General features: G+C 38.5%; 1 protein-coding gene across 1 annotated transcript in view; it reads left to right on the forward strand.

The window, feature by feature from the left end:
* Nucleotides 1-12,704, forward strand: part of EPAS1 (endothelial PAS domain protein 1) — a 33,054-nt gene extending 20,350 nt beyond the window's left edge. Inside the window, exons 7-15 of the mRNA XM_010022167.1 lie at nt 4,521-4,668; nt 5,416-5,624; nt 5,954-6,141; nt 7,055-7,165; nt 8,858-9,342; nt 10,448-10,571; nt 10,659-10,776; nt 11,317-11,508; nt 12,243-12,704. Of these exons, the coding sequence (XP_010020469.1) occupies nt 4,521-4,668; nt 5,416-5,624; nt 5,954-6,141; nt 7,055-7,165; nt 8,858-9,342; nt 10,448-10,571; nt 10,659-10,776; nt 11,317-11,508; nt 12,243-12,394 (1,727 nt within the window). The 3' untranslated portion in view covers nt 12,395-12,704. The remainder of the gene's footprint in view (nt 1-4,520; nt 4,669-5,415; nt 5,625-5,953; nt 6,142-7,054; nt 7,166-8,857; nt 9,343-10,447; nt 10,572-10,658; nt 10,777-11,316; nt 11,509-12,242) is intronic.
* Nucleotides 12,705-14,456: the final 1,752 nt, after the last annotated feature.

Genomic DNA, 14,456 nt, shown 5'->3' on the forward strand with positions numbered 1-14,456 from the left:
GTAAAGGGTAATAGGAAGAGCTTATTGCAGTGTGATTCTGAATGTCTTTCTTCTGCTACCAAATAATAACTGTCCTCCCCACCCAAAACAGATGTGCAAAGAGACTTTCTAAAAGAGATATTCATTATACAAATAATATATATTGCCAGGAACAGCTGCTTCTTGTTTTTCTTATGCCTATGTGAACTGCCAGTTTTAACTGGTTTTAATGTAAAGTACCTGAATTATTATGGGAGCAGAGATCAGATCCAAGTTCTGCTCCCTCTTTTCGGCAGGTCACACAGTGTGTCTGTCTCACATAAAATTTTTTTAAATTATTTAATCTTCAGTCTCTGTCCTTAGTGTTGGTGCTATGGCTGGAGACAGCATGGTGTGCTAATGTACAAGTGATATTTTCCCACCCTTGGCCCTTTCAGCTATTGAGTAATTACTGTATGGAAGAGTTCTCAGCAACAGATTACTAAAATGTTTGCTGCTGCTTTTTGATAAAAACAAAGCAAAGTTCCTAGACTGGAGTCTACATGCTAAAAAAAAAACATCTTCTTGGTACTATGATCAAGGTCTCTGTCCTCAGGAAAAAGCCCATAACTTAGATTACATCTGTACGGAATTATCCACCAAATAGACTTGCAGAAATACTTTCTGTATTTCCCAGAGAAAAGTAGCAGCAAAGAATAACTGTCTGACCTTTAGGGGGAAAGGGAATGTGCATTAACTCCAATGGCAAGGATTCAGGACAGCGTTGAGTTGAAATGTTGCTTGGAAGAACGTTTGGCAGTGATTAAAGTTGTGTGCTATAAAACAGTGTTGGTATGAATCATCCTGTTTCCAGAGCTGACTAAAAGAAAAAAAGAAATCAAACCATACTTGCAGAGAGTTGTCTGGGAATGTATTTGTTAAATTGGTTTCTTAGGTAATGTGTTTGTGTTTTTAACAGGGAAAAGGAATTAGCGATGTTCGTTTGTATCCATGTCTGTATCCTGTGCTGGGCTATCTAGGGTCATCCTGAGAACTCAGGGGGTGTGCTGTACTGTTGAGTTGCATTTCTAAGAATGGGATAATGCCAGGGAAGGAATGAAATAAGAGCTGCTAATCTCTGGTATCAGGAGAAAGGGATAACCATGAAGGTCTCTATGTAGTTAATGAAGTGGGACCGCTGAGTTGGGACTTGTCCATGTAAAGATTTCTGGAGACTTACTAGTACTCATCTTGACCAGGCATTGACTGAGGTTGCTCCTCACTCTAGCATTCAATTCACCTCATGTGTCTATATGCCATTTGTGCCTACTGAAAAGAGCCATGTCCTACAAGGTTTTGCTGTTGAGCATGAGGACTGATTGAGAAGCAGAATGAAAGCAAGGGAAAATCTAGAGGGGTAAGTTATACCAGCAAAAATGCTCAGGGCACTGTGAACTGCACAGGTTATAAATACTTAGGATCAAACTGTGCCACAGTGTTTATGATAGCACAGAATCTTTACTGTTGGAAGCACAGGACCAAAGTCTGTGCTGTGATAAATGCTGTTGCTGACAACAGAGACAGCATATTTTTAATTCTAAGATAAATACTTTCCATGTCTTCTGGGACAGTCAGGCTTCTTACCAACTCAGAGAACAACCACAAAGGCAAAGTGACAGCAAGCTGTGACTTGAGAAAACACACATAAGCCCTCCAAATAAGAAATCCCTAGGTTTCGTAATGTGTGCTGTTGAGAGGTTGTAACCAGGGTAACCAAGCAGGTATATAGCTTATAGAGAACTTCCTAGTTCTTCCTAACCATGGCCATTTATACATGGAAATAGCCATCTCAAAATTCATGTTCAGCACACTTGTATTTATTAAATAATAATTTTTATTAGAAATATGCTATGTGTAGAGTATATATTAATTCAGTAACGCAGTCATCAATTCTGACAGTGCCAACCACCTAGTGTTGTAAAAATGCATAGGAAATAGAGGGAGGAGACTGAAGTTTGAAAAGAGGGAGGGAGGAAAACCTCAAATGAGTCCCTTGGTTAGAAGCAGAACTCCTTCCCTTTCCTTCCTTCTAATTTAGTGATAAATCATGTTTATTGCAGTTTTACTATACTGTAGGGTTGGGTTTTTTTCTTGAGGTGAAATAACAACCTCACATTCAAGCAAGCAACAATAACATTTGTGTTCTTGGTTGGAAGTATGGTTGCATATAGAGTACAAGAGTCTTAATTAGTCACCATCAAATGGGAAGACTAGAGTGCATTTGGCAGTATAAAGCATACTCAGTTTTTCACGTTATGCAAGCAAGATGAAAATCTCTGTCTTGTTACATAAATAAACACAAAAGATTGACTGTAGAGCTATTTTTTCCAATTCAACAATTAATAATCTATAATCACTTCCATTTAAGAGTGGTCTTGTTGCCATTAAAGCCAATGGGAATTTTGCTGTTGGCCTGCGGGGAGCTGAATGTCACCATCTGGACTTGCCACTTGGTAGCACTTAGCAGAAGTTTGCCAAGCCTTCCAAGTGAATCATATTTCACACGTGTCTCTCAGCAATTGAAAAACAAATTTTGTTTTCAATTAAAGTCATCTCTGCCTTCCCCCTTTTTCCACCCAAAGATAAGGAATATAACTGGAGCCTATTTCACTGGGATGTAACTAGTTCTGTAAAGATACAGACAACGTATGATTAAAAAAAACCAAGAGAAAAGTGAGAAGTTCACTCTGAAGGCAGAACCTTAAATGCAGCATTGATAACAAAGTCAGCAGTTACGAGCATATTAGTAATTTATGAGATTACCCCACAGAGAGATTCTGCTGTACTTTATTATATCAGAACATGACATGCTTTGAATAACAATAATAAAAAAGATTAAAGCAGTAAAAAGCTTCTTTGTAATGTAACAGGCACCTACACTGTGACTCTTATTGATGAGCTGATGATTAGGAAGCAGTGTAATTATGTTTCACAAGCAGAGCAGAACAGTCCAGTCACTAAAACACTTTGAAATGAAAGCCTTTTGATTTTGTTCCACCAGAAGTATTTAATCAATAAAAGTAATGTTCTACTTTGTTCTAAATAAATTAAATGATGGACGATTAAATACTCCTAGGAAGAAAACAAACTTCAGAGATAGAAGGATAAACACAGCAACAATTATCTGCAAAACAGTTGTATTTCATGGGCCTGGATTTGTACATTTGTATGGTGGCAATGTAGGAGAGACTGACAATAAATAGTTTCTCTTAAAGGCCAAATTCACAGGGAGCTTTTCTGTACAAAGACTGTAGAATTGAGCTTTCAGCCCTACCGAATTAAACTGCATTATTTTTAGGGCATTAGTTTGATGGTGTCAAATGTGTTTAAAAGGAAAGATTGCCAATGCAATCAAAGGTTTAGTTGAGCCAGTTCCCACTTTTGCTACTCAATGCAGCTACCTCTGCTTACAAATACAAATTCTTCTTAGTACGAGTACTGCTTGCATATTCCAGCCCTGATTTTATTGCCATTGATCAGCAGTACTTTTCCTCAACTGACAAATTACCACAGTCATAAAACTTTACATCTTGGAATTCCAAAGCTCCACACTGAAAGTTCAGTGTCTTCAAATATTACAAAATATTGGAAGGAGGTGGGATTTCACCTTTCAAGCATCTAGATGAAGCTTTAAACCCACGTTATACCATTATCAGTTTATTGCTTGAGAAATACAGGCCAGTTCAAAAAAACATTTCAAGTTAAACTTCATTTGATTTGCCACATGGCTCTTGGTTTCTTCTAGGCTGCTAATTTCAAGCTATTGCAGAGGAATGACACAGATCAAACAGAGAAATACAGTAATTCAGCTTTTTATCATCCTAAGCAACACTGTCCCATTTACCATTCTTAATTTTGATACTTTTTTTAAGAGTGATAGTACTTTCTCAGCCTCTTAAGACCAATGCTGTGCTAGTGACACCTCCACCTTATTTGTGATGTTGATATCTCCATTTCTTAGCTTTAAGGTATAAAAAGAGGAAGGTATAGATTTAAACCATAAGAGTTTTGGGTTTGGGGTTTTTTTTTTGTGAGTATAGCTTTTAAATCATCTGACACTTTGGGTTATCCACCACCTAAAAAAGGAAGTATTACATAGTTTTCTAAATAAATTCACTTTTCTACAGACCAACTTGGGAGTCCAAACTGAGGCACTTCTAGAACAGGGACGCTCAGGAAACATGCAGTCAGCAGGCATTATTCTGGGGGCAGTTGGGATCTTATCTTAGATTTTTAAATCCCACGCTCTGATCTGAATACTCAGGCTATCTATCTCAAGAATTCAAATGCCAGAACTCAAATTTCCAGCCTTGAGTGGAAACCTCAGATGAACAGCCCCTTTCGTATTCAAGATGGCTGAACTTTCCCAAAGTTAAGCATCCTTGACATAGTGCATTTTTGCATAGTTAAAACTCAGGAGTGGGTTTATTTAAAACAAGTGTTATTTATTGGGTGTTCCTGTCCTGCTGAGTTACATATCTCTCTCTGCTTCCTTTTCTCAGTGTGTACAAAAGGTCAAGTAGTGACAGGCCAGTACCGTATGCTTGCCAAGCATGGTGGATACGTATGGCTGGAGACTCAAGGAACAGTGATTTACAATACACGCAACCTACAGCCTCAGTGTATCGTTTGTGTCAACTATGTGCTGAGGTAAGATGCACAGGCCAGAAAAACTACGTATGGAATCATGTGCTGGAAGAAATGCAATAATCAGGAGAACTCTTGAAGGGTCTGTTTATTCAGCATTGTTATTCTGAAATCAGTTTAGTCATGTTGGTTCAGCCTTGTTTACTGATGTTAGACATCAATGAAAAATGTGGCATGCCTGTTCCCATACACACTGTTGAAATACACCACAGCCCTTCTCTTCTGCAGTGCGCTGATATAAAAGTATAAAGCCTGCACTGAAGATTGTGTTGTGTAACACAACTGCTAATGTGTTTTGGTTTTCTAATGCTGTGTCAGAGAAGATAAAATTAAGTAGTAATTGCATCTGATGTTGCTAGGAGAAACTGTTTACTGCCTCAAAAATCAGGACCAATCAGGAGTTTTGCCTCTCTCTTGCCAAACTCAAGTATTTTTGGTCCTAGATGGGGCCAAAATAGGAAATACTTATTTGAGTGATAGTCTGGGTCATTATAGCCTCTACTACATCCCTTTAAAAAGCAGAGCAACAAAGCCCTGAGTATTCCCACAGAACTACTGACCATAGTCTCTGCGTCATCCGAGATGGTGGTGCTCAGCAACGCTGGAACTGTGCCTCGCCTGCTGAGAGCCTGCCATGCCACCCAGAGAGGCCAAAACGCTTGTACGAGCCCCAGCTTTAGAGAGTTTGTGCTGCCTACATTACTCATATCTTTTTGAGTGCAAAATGCCTAAAACCTATTTTCTTGTCAGTGAAATTGAGAAGAACGATGTTGTGTTCTCCATGGACCAAACGGAATCGCTCTTCAAGCCTCACCTGCTGACCATGAGCACCGCCTACGAGAGCGGCATCCCCACGACAGAGAAGAGTGACTTCTTGTTTACTAAGCTAAAGGAGGAACCAGAGGAACTTGCTCAGCTGGCACCAACCCCCGGCGATGCCATTATTTCCCTGGATTTTGGTTAGTATTTGTATAAATGATTTTTGTGCAACAAAGAACCATGTGTGAGCCTACATTTATAGAAACTTTATAATAGACAAGGTCTGTTTGCTGTGTGCACAAATTGGGAGTAGTGTCTATAAGAGCCCACATGCTCACAGCAGTGGAAAATTTCTGTGAATGAGAGTAGATTCAGGCTTTCTTGCTGACTAAACAACATGCATTAAGTCTATGCCAACTTACTGTCATGGCAACTAGGAGGCAGTGTTTACTTTCAATGAATAGCTGCAATTATATCATAACACAGACAAGCTTAAAGCATTCGTTAATATTGTTAAAACTCTATCCAGGGACACAGAAATTTGAGGAAGCCCCTGCCTTCCCCACTGCTGTATTGACACCAAACAAAGCATGGCCAGTGGAAGTGAAAAGCCACGCTGCTCAAGGTGAAACACTGACGATACTGTCCTTTACAATGCCTCAGATTGCACCTGGCAGCAGTACTCCAGGTGCAAGCAGCAACAGTAGCTGTTCCACGGTAAGAGGAGCTTTAAAAATAAATGCATGTTATGTTTTGTGTGTAAGCCCCATCAATATAGTTAGATGATGTTTTCATGTTAGCAGTCCTGTCTCATTGCTTATTAACAAGGACTAGTGTGTAGTATCTGTAACCCTCCTTTACTGCATATATCTTAAGCATCAACAGCAAAAACATCAAATGGGAACTATATCCTGCCTTTACATTTCAATCCTCATCTCCCAGCTGTCCCTCAGTAATTACTATAACCTATAAGACAAGTAGAAGAACATGCTACCACCTTTCATGAGTTAGCCTTAAACAAAAAGCCAATGTAGAATAGTGTTGTTGCTAGTAACACAGTCCCAGACCCATCGTCTTTCTGTTTGTTAACTAGAAGGTATAGTCTTTAGAAAGCTTACACAACTTGGGCTTTTGAGAGCAGCTCCATGGTGTTCCCCACTGAAAGAGTGAATGTTTTTTCAGGGCATTGTTCCCAAGAGCTTGAGCCACTGTTAGCTGGCCTTTACTAGAAGATGTCCAATCATGAAAAAGGCATTGAGGTGTTGCTGAACATCTCCCTTCTCAACAAAAGCATTTAATAGTGTACATTCCATGTTTCTGGTCTGAGCTGCCAACCCTGCCCCCACCCCCACCCAAAGAAAAAAACACAAATCCAACATTTAAACTAAGACAGCAACTAGGTTCCTGTATTGGGTGTCTATGTTTTGTAGTAATTAGTAATCTTGTTTCGGAGAAAAGCATATAATAGAAGCAGACAGTTTTGGGTTCTGAGGACATGTGTATATACGCAGTCTAGCCATTTGCTTTTCATGGGAAGATCTGTTACTGAGCAGTACAGTATAAACAGCATGATGCTAAGCCAATACTATGGTTGTCTTGCCTCTTATAGTAAATTCTTATTTCTGTGCAGCCAAGCAGCCCAGGAGATTATTACAGTTCTGTGGATGAAGATCTTAAGATTGAGGTGATTGAAAAACTTTTTGCCATGGACACAGAATCAAAAAGTCAGTGCACCTCACAGGTAAGGAACTGGTGTCTCCTCCAAAAGCCATAAAAATCAGTCCTCTGATAGTAGGTGGGGCAGATGCAGGCTCTATGTGCAGATAGATACAATGACGTAACACATGAACTGCATTTGCACATATACACCAAAGCTTTGATGCACTACACTAACAAAAACATGCACTTTCAAAAGCTGGCATGTAAATTTCTATCCCTAACTCTGAATCAAGTACTTTAGGGTGTTACTGTGGTGGCACTGATAAGAAGCAAAAACAATCAGCAAAGAGCTTTAAGAATCTGGAAGCTTCTGTAGACCGGATAAGGAAAACAAGCAGCAACCATTTTTTTTTAACCTAGCCTAATGACTAGCAAGTAAACATCCTTTCTAGAACTAAATATAAATAAACTAATTCTTGCAAAACATTAAAATGAGAAAGGAATGTCCCGCCATAGCATGTATCTCCTCTAACTACAAAATGCAAACTGTCATTTTGGATGTATTATTCTTGGTTTACCTCTTGGAAGATTTCTGAGAGATGTGACAATTTCTTGCATGTAAAATAAGATGATATGGTCTTCATCTCTTGTATTCTAATCAGGGTGTAAGTGTGGAAATTCCCTCTACAAATAAATCCACTATTATAACATTTTATGTGTAATAAGTAAGTGAGCTTAATTGAAATGCCTTTGTTAAGAGCTTATACTTTTTTATAATTAAGAGAAAGGAACAGGCATTGCTGGCTGGCATCTCAGACCTTACACTCTTCTCCTATTAATGCTAAGGAAAGTTTGGGGTACTGTGGCCCAAATAAGGTGCCTGGATTTGTCAGTGCAATTTGCAGACTTAGGTAGGCTGTAGTCCATGTCTTGAAGAAATTTCATCTAAGTCTGGATGTTAGCTGTTTCTATAATAGAAAGAGTGAGACACATGATAGGAGAAAAATGTGGCTCAGGATTAAACTGGATGAAAGACTTGACATGTGTAAGCTTCAGTTTTGTCAGGTTCAGCATCTGCTTGCTCAGGTGTGTCCCACCACATCAGCAGCTTTGGTGGGAAAAATGAGTGTTAGAGAAATGCCTCTGTCATGAGTGGACTGGTGGGCCAATATTGATTTCCCTTTCTGTTCAGCTCTGGTCAAAGAGAAATATATTCAGCCAAGAGAAATACATTTAAATACAACCAGTTCTCCAAGGGGGTGTAGAATATATGAATATATGTATATATATATATTTAAGTGCAATAGTGCCCTTCTAACTGCATTTTTTTGAAACATTTGCAATTTTTAGATGCATTTTTTCATATAGCTGGATTATGAGGAAGTTCTATTTTAGCATGAAAAAGACTGAGGTTGAACAACACACTACGTGTTGTAGAGTCTTGGCAGACAAATTACTCAAAACGTACTGAAACGTAAGATCTACTTCAGATCACACTGATGTTGCAGGCTCCATGCAAGCTGCTTTAGCAAATACTGCCTACCTGGCAGGGGTTTTTCTTCAGGTTGTTGTCTTCGCTACTGATGCCATGATGAACATGTATGATAGTCATAGAAATAAGACACCTTCAAAGAGGAGCTGGCCAGTTTTGCGAGGTGAATTTGGCATACAGTGATTTTTCTGCTTCACGTCTACTTGTATTCCTCATCACACTAACTGCCTCAACTACTATAACCTTTTAGAGTTTTTATGAACTTCCTGTATTTTTGTGCAGACTGACTTCAATGAACTGGACCTTGAAACCTTGGCTCCCTACATTCCTATGGATGGAGAAGATTTCCAGCTCAGTCCAATCTGCCAGGACGAACGTCCTCTCTCTGAAAGTGCACAAAATACCCAGCAGAGTCTAAGTAGCATGAGTACCATCTTCCAACCCCTTGCTTCTGCTTCACAGAATCAGTTTCTCCCAGAGAAATACTGTCCACAGCTATCAAGTAAAAAAATGAATCCTGGTCGTGGGTCCCTGTCATCTGTGTTCTTCAACAATATGAGCAGGTCATCACTGCCACCATACCATGACCAAGCCAGCACTCCCTTGTCTTCGATGGGAGGAAGACCAAACACACAGTGGCCACCTGATCCCCCGTTAGAATACGTCCCTGCTAAATGGAGACTCATGGATAAATACTCAGGATCCCTGTCAAGTTCCCCCTCAGGGCCACCAATACATTCTCTGAACATGCCCATATATAAAAAAAGGTAAGAGTTTTTGTGGTATATCTATTTATTTTACTAAGAAAAGTTTTAGGGGGATGAGAGGGATCATAATCTTGACTAATTCTTTTTCTCAACTCAGCTGGAATAAGTTATTTTGCTAGGCATCAGATTCTGCCTTTGGGGAAGTTAGTGTGGTGCTCTCCCTGTAGTAGTCAGTAGGCTAAATTTGTAAGAACACACAAATCAGTTTTCTGCTGGGCAGGTAAACATTATCCCAGTAATTTTGCACAACCTCCTTGACTTTATGCAGTTTAAGAGAGATACTGAAAAGACTTTATTGGTCCAGCAGTAAGCTGGGGCTCATGCGTACTTTCTTACCTTGCATATATTTTTTTGCACAGAAAAATAGGGGAGAGGGAGAGATGACAGTACATTTATTGCTGGTATATGTAAATGCTACAACTATGATTTAAAATTACAGGGTTTTTTTTCTACAGCCCTTCCTCACCTTCTTACGCACATGAACATTATGTGATGAGATGTAGATCAGAGGCCACAGTCCTAGAAGCTTCCTATGATAGCTAGTAGTTTCTCAGTAGCTCTTGGGTCTTCAGTGTTGAAACATGCAGGAAGTACATAAAAATGGCAGTCATCATTGTAAAACATGAAGCTGTGCAGTTTGCCTGCAGTTTGCTTTCTGGATTTCTTGCTGGCAGAAATACCAGTTTCTGAATATGCATCTGTAAAGAAATGGTTTGTCCCCAAACAGCAACCTGTGTGTTCATATTTAATATGTAAAGCAAGGGGACAAGTGTGGCTTTCAAAATCCTAGCGTTAAAAATCGTGTGGCTTTCAAAATCCTAGCCTTAAAAATCACATGACTTTCTTTTCCACAGCATCTTTGTGTCTGCCTGGAGATCCCTACAGGCTGTTTATGCTAGATTTTCATTAGTCCTTCATCCCAAGAGCGAGAAGTTTCCAAAGCTTGTAGGATGACTAACAAAAGGAAATAAAAACATTTGGCATGTAAGGTCTGTCCACTGACGTGTCAGAGATACCTTAAATGTCTTTAAATGAAAGAATTTGTAGAAATTAACAAGATGTAGATTTGCCTTGCTGCTCACTCACCCAGAGATCTTCTCCACAGGCCTTTGGATGCTTTTGGGCAACGAGGCATAGATGTAAACCCAGCAAGAATTGCTCTGGCTAACAGTTTGAAATTGAAGCGGCAACTGGATTATGAAGAACAAGCGTTACAACAGCTGAGTGGGGTAATAAGAAATACATCCCTTTCACAACTTTGGACTCACCATAGTCATCAGTGTTAGTTATTTGGTTTGCTTTTCTTCACATTCTAGGGAGATCCATCTGTCATTAATTCATCTCACCTAATGTGGAAGAGAATGAAATTTCTCAAAGGGGAAAACTGTTCCTTGGTTACAGAAAAGAAATCTCTCAGCGCAAGTGTTCTTACTGGTAAGAGAAAAGAAAGTGGTTTTGCAACATTAAGTATTGAAATACAATTTTAAGATGGTTGAATAGGAACATAAACTCTTTCAAAAGAAAATGTAAATAAGCTCTGTAAATATTATACTAAAATTAAAGATCACCTTGTATCGCTAAGAGCTGAAAATTTAAGTTACATTTGATGAATACCAGATAAAAAACAGATGGCTTCATGTATGTTCACATCCTTGCTTTAGAGGTGACAGGAATCAGCTTAATGGAAATGGATTTACTTTGTGCTGATCTGAGGTTCAAACATCTCAGAGCTAGAACTGATACCTTCTCTCTACAACATTGTGTTTACTTATACAAGCATATTTTGTATAGTAGGTCTATTGCTTGTACAGCTAGTGCTGTTTCTGGACTTCCTTTGTGATAAAATGTAGGTATGCCCACACCATGTGACCATCACAGCAAGGATTGTTTTGCTCTGAATTAGTATTATCTATTAATTATTACACTGGCTTAATTTAACTTCCTCCTCCCCCCTCCCCCTTGTGTGTAAATCAGATGAATTTGTCTGTAATTTGAGAGGCCCGAGCCAACCAATGAATCAAGTACAGCAGCAGCAACAACAGCAGCAGCAGCAGCAACCAACCTGTGGCAGTCCCGCTGAGAATTTGAAAGCAGGAGCCTTTCCCCCTCCGTTTTACAATTCCCATTCTCAGGACTATGCTGTCCAGCCAGCTCATAAAGCGTCAGGTAAGAGCTGTCAAACATAGAAATTGGAAAATATTGGTACTTAGTTCCAATACTGATTTCATGGCAAAAATACACTTAAAAAATTATGGAGGAGGCTGACAAACTAAGAACCAAGTATGTATTGCTTCATAGCATGAACAATCAGTTCTGTTGTTTAGCATGAAACTTTAATGATTATATTTGTAACATATGAGGAAAAAAAAAACATTTTTGCCCTTCATTTCAATTAAACATAATACCTTTTTACCTTGGAGGTTGAGTCATCCTCCGTTTGTACTCCTGTCTTGTGATAGAATTAAGTTGTACTAAACAACTTCACTGAAGCATTGATACGAGAGTTTTGTAGGTTACAATCTTAACAGCCTTCTAAAAGTTAAAATAAGTAATTAAACAGTACATATATATATGTCCCTTTTAACGTATAAGGGGAGTGGGTGTCTATTTATAAACTGTCTTTACCACAGCTTTCCTCATCGGCGCCAAGATAATTTTTCTCAGAGCAATGTAATTGGGGGTAGAAGTGAAAAACTGCATGTGTCCATGTGACATGCTTGCAACAGTTTGTGGCAGAGCCATGCATAGGTTTGCTCTGAAACCTGTAACTGCTGGTGGTTTGAGGCATACTGATACAAACACGAAATGAAATAAGAACTGGTATAAACAGAAGAAGGATGAGAGGAACAAGTCTGTTCTCTGGTCTCAGCACCATGACTGACTTCACTAATCTCTTCCAGGTATGGCCAGTCGTTTGCTGGGGCCTTCTTTTGAACCCTACTTGTTGCCTGAGTTGACAAGATATGACTGTGAGGTGAACGTCCCTGTTTTGGGCAGCTCTACACTTCTGCAGGGCAGTGACCTGCTCAGAGCGCTGGACCAGGCAACCTGAGTGATCCCGCAATATTCTGTGGCCTATACTGTTCAAAACAGCTTCAGTTTTTAAATTTATTTTTACAAGTAGACAATTTCTAATACAAATACACTTTTACAGGATTTTACTTAGATATTGAACCTTGTCCACATTACCAAATAGTGGCCTTTTGAAGTTACTCACTTTATTATTCATATTAAAGAAATACATCTACTGTCTTTTCTCTATTGCAATTAAAGTGTTGTTTAGAGAGTTTGATTATCCTCCCCTTATCTCATTACCTGTAATTTATATGCTGAAATTTTCTTCAAATTTCATGCTAATAAAAAGCTGTGATATAAATGCCTCATCCTGTGATATACTTTGGCTACAGTAGTGCAAAGATTTCTTTATATTGCCAAAGATGAATGAAACAAATTTGATCTCCAATCACAGCTTTTTGTTGATCTGCCAAATTGAAGTCTTTGGAGTCCTTCTGTTTTCCAGCATTTATCGTATTGTAACTTTTAATAACTTTTGGGAAAGCATACTAAGGAAAAATCCCAGCCTTCCGCTTCCTCCCCCTTCCTTTCATTTTTATACATTTTGTTGAGAGAAATGTGAATGGTGAACTGCAATGTTTGTGGGTATCTGTGAAAGTTGCACGTTGTGAGCTTTTTTTTTTTCCTCAGAAGCAAGCCACATCCTCAGCTGCCTTAAGCTGGCTTAGCTCTACAGCCAAGGGAGTCCTACAGCTTTACCCCAGTGGAGGATTTAGACCTGTGATTTCACTTGTTTGGGGTTTGGGTTTTTATTTTGTTCTTTGTTGTTTCCTTTTGTTTTTAATTTCTCTCTGGGTCAGTTGATGATCATCTCTTGGTACTTTTGCTGTATGTAGGACACTTGAAGAGCTATTTCTGATAAAACTAGTAGTACTTGTTATGGTGTTGCTGATATTTCAGGAATCTGACCAGCGGCCAGTACTAACACCTCTGATTAATGTTACCCTTTTACCATATTATATGCTAGCTAGCAATATAATTGCAGTATTGGATCATTAAAACTAAGTAATATTTCCCAGGCTATTAGGCTAACTCAGTTATAAGTAGACAAAATGAATTAAGGATTGTATAGTGAGACGAACAGCTGGCAGGCAGGTCTGTATCATTTTTACTTGTCTTACATTAATCAGTAGCTAAAATGTCATTTAAAAGTATCCAGACATTTCAGAGCTCCTTTCCAACTATCATTTGTTGTTATGCACGTATTTGAAAAATAAATGCATTCAAAAGCAAAGGAATTTTAAAGTTTGAATTACAATATATTTAAACAGTAAAAATACTGAAGTAGTAGAAGGCAGGTGAGCAGTTCCGACTTCAAAATACGTACAGACCTAAATATATGTTGGTATATACCATCTTGTTTCCTCCACTGGTATAAATCATTGTAGCTTCATTGAAGAAAATGGAACAGTGGCAATGTACAAGAGGTAAAAATCTGGCCTAGAAACTTAGAAAAAAGATATATTCTTTTGAGACTTCTGATAGCGCTGAAGCCTGTTTTATAAAATTGCTTTATATCCATGCACTGACACTTGCAGAGAGGGAGCCTCGGGTTCATAGAGCACTTCAGAGTTTGCTGTGTTAAGCAAGTCTTAATCACACATACTTTAGAAAAGCTTAAGATCTTTTTGTTATTGGTACATAATGTAAAAAAATATGATAGTCCCTATTGTAGGCAATGTTTTGAGAGTTTATTACCAAAAATGATCTGCTCTTAAAGTGAAGTTATTACCATGTGGAAAAATATATTGTAGGCATCAAAATCTGATTAAAATTGGCAAGCCAGCTTTGACAAAGTTGTAGGGGCAAGGAGTTAAAGGCTTCAAGCATTAAAGACACTTGAATACTGCTCTTCTGTTTCTTATTTGTGTAGTTTCAGCATTAAAAATGTTATACCCTAACAGTTTACTAAAACACTCTGAAAAAATATTACATGTCTTAATATTAATCATACTTTTTATCATAATTATTTCATAATCTATATTGCTGAATTCTTATTGACAATATTATAACTGTATGGGAACTTTAACTTGATAAAG

The sequence above is a fragment of the Nestor notabilis genome, unplaced genomic scaffold (assembly GCF_000696875.1).
Source record: "Nestor notabilis isolate BGI_N333 unplaced genomic scaffold, ASM69687v1 scaffold2759, whole genome shotgun sequence".
Taxonomy (NCBI): Eukaryota; Metazoa; Chordata; class Aves; order Psittaciformes; family Psittacidae; genus Nestor; species Nestor notabilis.